We start from the raw sequence: 6763 nt of genomic DNA on the forward strand, positions 1-6763 counted from the left end.
ACGCACCAAGCAGCCCCATTGCTCTTCACCTTCATCTTCTCGTCCGCCGCAATCTTCGCGTTCTCCGCCACAGGCGGGAGCGCGACGTCAAACACCTTCAGGATGTGGCAGTAGTGGCTGAACAGGAGCGCGTCCGCGAGGTACCGCCCGGGACACGTCCGCTGCCCGAACCCGAACGCAAACTTCATCGGGTGCAGCAGGCTCCCGTCCGTGCGCAGCGCCTTGCCCGCGTCGTCCAGCCACCGCTCCGGGCGGAAGCTCTCGGGCTCCGGGAACATCTCCGCGTCGCGCGAGATCGCCCAGTTGTTCGCCATGATCGTCGCCCCCTTCGGGATCAGGTAGCTCTTGTAGTGGTCGTCGGCGTTCACCTCGCGTGCGACTGCCGCAGCTCCAGTCAGCAGAGCACCACGCACAAAAGAGGGAGCACGTACTGACTGGGGCGATGGACACCCATCGCAGGACCTCGCAGAGCACAGCGTCGACAAAGGGCAGGTTCGGCCGGTCTGCCATCGTCGGCAGCCTGTCGCCGCAGACCGCGTCGACCTCGGCCTGTGCCCGTTTCTGGATCTCGGGGAACCGCGCCATCGCGAGCAGGAACGTGAGCGTCGCGGACTCGGTCGCGAGCATCCCGCCCGCGTTCATCGTCACCGCGATCATGCTCGACCGGTCGTCCTTGTCCTCCGCGCTGTACACGTGCGACATCACCGACATGCGGCCTTGCTCCTGTCCGGGAGTCAGCCGGGGTGCAGAGGTGGACCCGATGTGAAGCGCACCTTGCTCTGCTGCATGATGCTCACGGTCGTCTGCGCCGTCTCGTGCAGCTGCTTCTTCCACTGCTCGCCGTACTTGATCTTCTGGCCGATCCCCGGGAGCCACGTCGGTGCCCACGAGACTGCAAAGCACGTCAGCAGCGAACCAGCGCACGAAACGAAAGCACGCACGGAAAGGAATGATGTCGAAGATCTGGTACTTGTCCCCAAGCACGTCCGCCGCAAAGTGCGCGAGCTTGTTCATCTGCTGCAGGATCGTCTCCGTCTGCTCGCCGTGGTAGCCAGTCGAGACCTTGAGGAAGACGTGTCCGAGCGAGTCGTCGATGGTCGTGTCCAGGTTCTTGCACTGGAGGTCCTTAGCGAGCGCCTGCACAAACTGCAGCGACGACGCCTCGTAGTCGCGGTCGTACTGGTGCACGGCCGAGGGCCCGATGCCCAAGTGGAACTGCTTCCGCGCGTTAGAGAAGATGTCGCCGGTGTTCATGAACGGGAGGGTCATAATCAGGTCGGAAATGTTCGCCATCTTGCGCCCGGGCTTGTCCGAGTAGTGCTCGACCTCCTTCTCGAAGAGGGCCTCGATGGCCTCGCGCGAGTTGAGGACGATGATCGTCTTGTTGAGCACGCGGTAGGTGTTGATGTCGCAGTCTGCGGAAGAGGCGGTCAGTATTTGTGTTTGCACAGGAGCAACTGCGAGCATCGCAACTGCGAAAGACGTAACCCGAGAAGGCAGGTTACACCCAAGGACGCAAGGATCTGCGTCAATGTCTGATAATGTCCCAAGCTGACGAGAGATCGCAACTCAATGCGGCGCTGACAGATTCGCCTCCCTCAGCCCGGATCTTGGCTCTAAGGTGGAGAACCTGACGCTGCGCCAACGCCATCCACTGAGGCAGTCACGCCGCCACCTGATTGCACTCTCTTAGCAGCACCGAGCTCCCTGCGGCTCCTCAGCCACGCAACGCGACACTGAGGCGGCGAAGAGGAGTCGACAGGTACTCCGGGAAAGACGGAGCTATGATGAGTACGGCAGTGCGCGCACTCTCTCCGAAGCACAGAAGTCCTGAGGGAAAGACAGGACGCAGAATGCGCTGGAGCTGCCAGAAGACAAAGTACCAGCGCTGACGGATACGAAAGATAATGATGTGGGGGAGCGGAAGACCGTGACTAGGCATATGGCAGAGAGTATTTCCTCCCCGTTGCGCCCATCTCGGGGACGCAATGAGAGAAAAGACACAGATGAAGGCATGCGATCGTGAGTTTGCACAGGAGGTACTGCGAGCATAGCAACTGCCGAGGATAGAAGACCGCAGCGCGCCCGAGGTGGCAGGTTACACCCAAAGACGCAAGGATCTGCATCAATGTCTGATAGTGTCGCAGGCTGCCAACATCTCGAAGACTCCGATATGCCAACGCAATAATGGCAGATTCGCCGCCCCAGCCCGGATCTCGGGTCTAAAGCGTAGAAGTCTCGCTGCGAGCGATGCAGATACCTCGACCAGGCACAGTGCGTCCGGAATAGCAAGCAGCCTCGCAGACCACAGTCTCACGGAGTCCGCTAGCGACCATCGACGCTGCGCCATCATCCAACTGAGGCAGAGTTGCGCTGCTTGCACTCTCAGCGACACCGACGCCGCGAGCCTCAGCCATCGCGCCGCCCCCCTCAGCTCGTCGCGCGACAGCCCAGGATCGCGCAAGAGTGCTTTGCGCAGGAGGGACTGTGTGTATAGCGACTGCGAGGGACATGAGACCGCAGCGCACCCGAGGAGGCAGGTCACAACCCAAGGACGCAAGGACGTGCATCAATGTCTGACAGTCTCGCAGGCTAATGCTGCGATGCCAGATCCGCCGCCGCATGCCCGGAACATGGCCCTAGGGCGGAGAACTTGCGCTACGAGCAATGCAGCCCATCTCGAGGCGAAGTAAGCAGCCAGCTTCCCCGACCCACAGGTTCGCAAGGTGCGCTAGAAGGCAGAGTTGCGCCGCTGGCTGGTCACAACACCCTTAGCGGCAGCGACTCTCGGCGATGTACTACCACGTACGGTGGCGGAGAGCTCTCCACGCTGTCGAGGAGGTTGCGCGTCGAGACGCGCGCTGCCAGGTGCTGGCGCAGACGGCGCGTAGAATGTGTGTACAGCAACTGCGAGGGATATGCCGACATGAAGACCGCAGCGCACCCGAGGAGGCAGGTTACGCCCAAGGACGCAAGGATCTGCATCAATGTCTGACAGTCTCGCAGGCTCATGCTGCGATGCCAGATTCGCCGCCGCCTGCCCGGATCTTGGGTCGAAGACGGCGAACTTGTGCTGCGAGCAATGCAGACGCGAAGCAAGCAACCAGCCTCCCCGAACACAGACGCAAAGTCCGCTAGGAAGGCAGAGTCGCGACGCCAGCTGCTCGCACACCCTTAGCGGCACCGACTCTCGGCGCTGTACTTCCACGTATGGTGGCGGAGAGCTCTCCACGCTATCGAGGAGGTTGCGCGTACGAATTAGGTGGGGGCTGACCGCCGCCGCCACCGCGCCGCCCCCTCAGTTTGTGGCAGCGCACAGTCGTGGCACAGCCCGGGACCGCACCCACTGCAAGAGAGGCGGGTCCCGACATGCGGCGCAGGATCGTACTCAGACGCGTATCCCCGGGAAAGACGGAGCGAGTCGCGATAAGCGCCGCAGCATACGCCCACACGCGCACTCTTTGCGAAGCATAAAGAGTGATGTCCGGAGGGAAGGACACAGCGGAGAACACGTGCTGCTGAAGACGCAAGACAATAATGCAGAGGGGGTTCGGGAGACGAGGCAGAAGAGGGAGAAGAGGGCTTTAGCCAGGACTGGCACTTCCCCCTCCGAATGCATTCACATCGCGAAGCAATGTGGTAGATAGAAGTGGGAGTGACGCGTAGCAACACGAGAACAACAAGAGGAAGATAGCCTGCGATCGAAAGAAACTTGACGCGACAAGGAAACGGACGCGAAGCAAATTGAAAGGACGATAAGCACGACGGAGAACTCACTGTATTTCTGCGACTGCTCGTGGAAGTACTTCCACTGCTCCGTGCTGGGGATGTCCTTCAGGTTGCCGACGACGGGGAGGCCCGGGGGGCCCGGGGGGAGGTGCTTGCTGCGCGAGCCGAAGATGGAGGACAGGATGGAGGACATGGCTAGGGATGTGATAGGACGAGTTGTCGGATTAGGGAGGGAGTAGGCTGAGCTGGTGTCGACGTGTCGAGGCTGGAGAGAACCAAGACGCGATACAGGACGAGCTTAAGTACGCTCACGCCGGAGGGGCCGGTGACATGATGCTCGGAGGTTGATTCGGGCGGATGGCAGTGCCTAGCTCAGCTTAGGGTCGCCGCTCAACGCAATCTGCAGCCGTCCGTCCATCCAAGTTTCACGCCAAAAGCAGCCCGCCCAGATTGCGGGGTCGCGACAAGAATAAACTGAATGGTGGACGCGAACTTTGCGAAGAGAGTGGTTGCATGGAAGAGCGACCAGGACTGTGTCCGATTCCGAAGTCCGGATAGAGAAGCTCCGCGGTCGCCAGCAGTGAGAGCAGCGCGAGGTCGATCGACAGCCTGAGGAGGAGCAGAGACCAAAGCCACGCGTCTGCGATTGGCTGGCTCTATGGGCGCGTGTGCAGATCCCATCTCGCGCGATGGCGTCACCGCTCTCTCGCCACGGCTCTCGTGCAGCTCCTCCTCGCGCACTCGATCCTTTCCCTCACGACGCGTCCGTCTCTTGCCTTCAACACTCCTCCCGCGGTCGCATCCCCACATACAACGAACGTGCACACCACTGCGCTCCAGGTACGTCCATCAACCAACTTGTCCTGCGCACAGGTGAGTCCATCCTTACTCCCCCCTGCTCCATATCGCCCGTACCACCTCTCCTCGTCCGCGTAACGACCGTACCCGAAACCTTATGCTCACTTCCGTCCTCGTAATTCGACGCGCGTTATCCTTCGCACACACTACGAACCCCTCCATTGCTCTCCGGGACATCGTCCAAGTCGCCCAGAAGCCCGTCTGTTCCTCCCATGCTACCCTCCTCTCCGACTTCTTTCTCCACCTCAACCGGCGGCACCCTCGTGTTCTCTAGGACTACTCTCGGCGGGCACAAAGGTACGTTCATTCAACTGCATCTATTGTACACGAGGTGCGTCCATCCCTCGTCTCCTCTTCCTCTTCTCCCTCCCGTATCCACCGCCAACGCGACCCTCTGCAAGAGTTTCAGATACCTGATCCCTCGGGAATCGGTACTGCACACTCCGTCGCATTCCGCACCCGCGAAGACCGCCTCACCGCAGCACAGAACATGATCAAGGAGCGCATCGACGCCCTCGTGTTCTAGCGGAGACACGTCGCTCACGGGTGCAGACGTCTTCCGCGCAGAGTGACCCGGGCTCGTGAACGAGCTCCACAACGAGAAGAGGATCACGGATGAGCAGGCTGCCGCGCATGCGCACCTCAAGATTGTTCTCGTAAGTTTCGACGGAATGGCTCCCAAGGGCCTTCTGTTCACGACATCCGCACCTTCAGGCTGGACAAGCAGCGCCGTCGTACCAGGACCGCTGTCTACTGCGCCGACAGCGTCGACTTGCACGCCACAACAATCGATCACAGCCGTGGGCCGGCACCCCTTCTCGCTTGGCTGGTATGTACCAAGTCCCGTCGAGTCTCTTCGCAGGCTATCAGCCAGCCGACATTCACGCTAACACTCTCCCCCTTCTCAGACCGACCGTCGCGCATCTTCTCGACAACGACGCAGTGCTCTCCGCTCGTCGCCGTCCTCTTCCGTGCCAAGCAAGGTGAGTTACGCATGTCATACACACGACAACATCATTGTATTATAAGCACTGACCCCGAAAACTTCCCCGTCGTCTCCGACTCTGCTCCCGCCACTCTGCCCCTCTGTCCACTTAACAACGCAGTCAAGAGTCTCGGCCGACATGCAGCTGGTACACCTAAAGCTACAGAACGTCGCCTCGACTGCTCGCCGCTCGGGAACAACCTTACCAGAACCGACATGCACGCAAGCCGGCGGCGCAGCGCACGTCGGCCGCATGCCGGCTGCATCCCCCCTCCGGTGCGTGTTTACTCCCGAGACCAAGTCCGCGTCGTCTCCGCTTCCCGTACTCACGATCCGACTGTACGCCGTCCTCGCGCGTACTATGCCATGCGCGCAGCCCGCATCGTACCAAGTGTGTGTACTAAAGAGCAAGAGCAGTACGTCAGCCTCGGAGTCCGTGTACAGGGAAGAACGAGAACGTACCCGGCGGCGCAGAACGAAGAGCACTAGGTAGGACAGCGGAGCCGTGAGTGAACACATGTACCGTAACACAGGAATATACGCACCGCCTTATCCTTCAGACGACGCGAGCGCGAGATGACGACAGACGAGTGGTCAAAGGACGACGTGAGCAGCGACAACGGAGACACAGAGAACGGACCCCTCATACCTTATATACGCCCCGTGCCCCTCCTCGGGCCGTTCGTGGACTTGACGCGATCGCTCTGACGCGTCGCACAAGCCAGCAGCCACTCCGATCCCCGGACGAGGTCCCTTCCGGGGCACGGCGCCCGTGTTGCATCTTGCTAGCCACACACTAACCCGTCACCATCGTCACCACGCAAGTACGCGAAGGGCGGCCGACGGCTTAACCATCTGCACCGCGTTTCGGTGCCATGCGCGGTGTGTTACTACAGGTCAGTCCGTACTTCGGACGTCGCCAGTCCTAAGTTAGCTTCTGATGATTGCGTTCTGATCGCGGTCGCTTGCTGCCTGGTGTGTCCCGTCCCTGTTTCACTCTACTCCTTGTGTATGTCTTCCAGCCCTCGTCCGGGTATCCATGTGCACGACAACGAGCCCAATATGTCGGAACCCAGCTGGTACGCAGAGACAGGCCGTGGCCGTACTCACTCGCTTCCTGGTACGTACCTGTTTCACCTGTGTTGCGGGCACATGCTGACTTGTGCTGTAGCTCCGGGTCCAAGTTGCGAG

General features: G+C 60.7%; 2 protein-coding genes across 2 annotated transcripts; one reads left to right on the forward strand and one right to left on the reverse strand.

Annotated features, from left to right (window-relative positions):
• Window positions 1-8: 8 nt before the first annotated feature.
• L226DRAFT_474521 (cytochrome P450) lies at window positions 9-3922 on the reverse strand (the record flags this gene model as incomplete). The annotated part of the gene is made up of 5 exons (XM_067676605.1): window positions 9-326; window positions 436-723; window positions 774-892; window positions 942-1415; window positions 3778-3922. Coding segments are annotated over 5 exons (1344 nt in total), but the record flags the coding sequence as incomplete, so codon positions are not given.
• Window positions 3923-4882: 960 nt separating this feature from the next.
• Window positions 4883-6135, forward strand: L226DRAFT_61959 (uncharacterized protein). The gene is made up of 4 exons (XM_067687109.1): window positions 4883-4884; window positions 4989-5243; window positions 5302-5570; window positions 5694-6135. The coding sequence occupies exons 2-4, from the start codon at window positions 5203-5205 to the stop codon at window positions 6059-6061; spliced, it is 678 nt and encodes a 225-aa protein (XP_067528273.1). The 5' UTR covers window positions 4883-4884; window positions 4989-5202; the 3' UTR covers window positions 6062-6135.
• The last annotated feature ends 628 nt before the right edge of the window (window positions 6136-6763 follow it).

The sequence above is a fragment of the Lentinus tigrinus genome, assembly GCF_003813185.1.
Source record: "Lentinus tigrinus ALCF2SS1-7 unplaced genomic scaffold L226scaffold_114, whole genome shotgun sequence".
NCBI classification, from domain to species: Eukaryota; Fungi; Basidiomycota; class Agaricomycetes; order Polyporales; family Polyporaceae; genus Lentinus; species Lentinus tigrinus.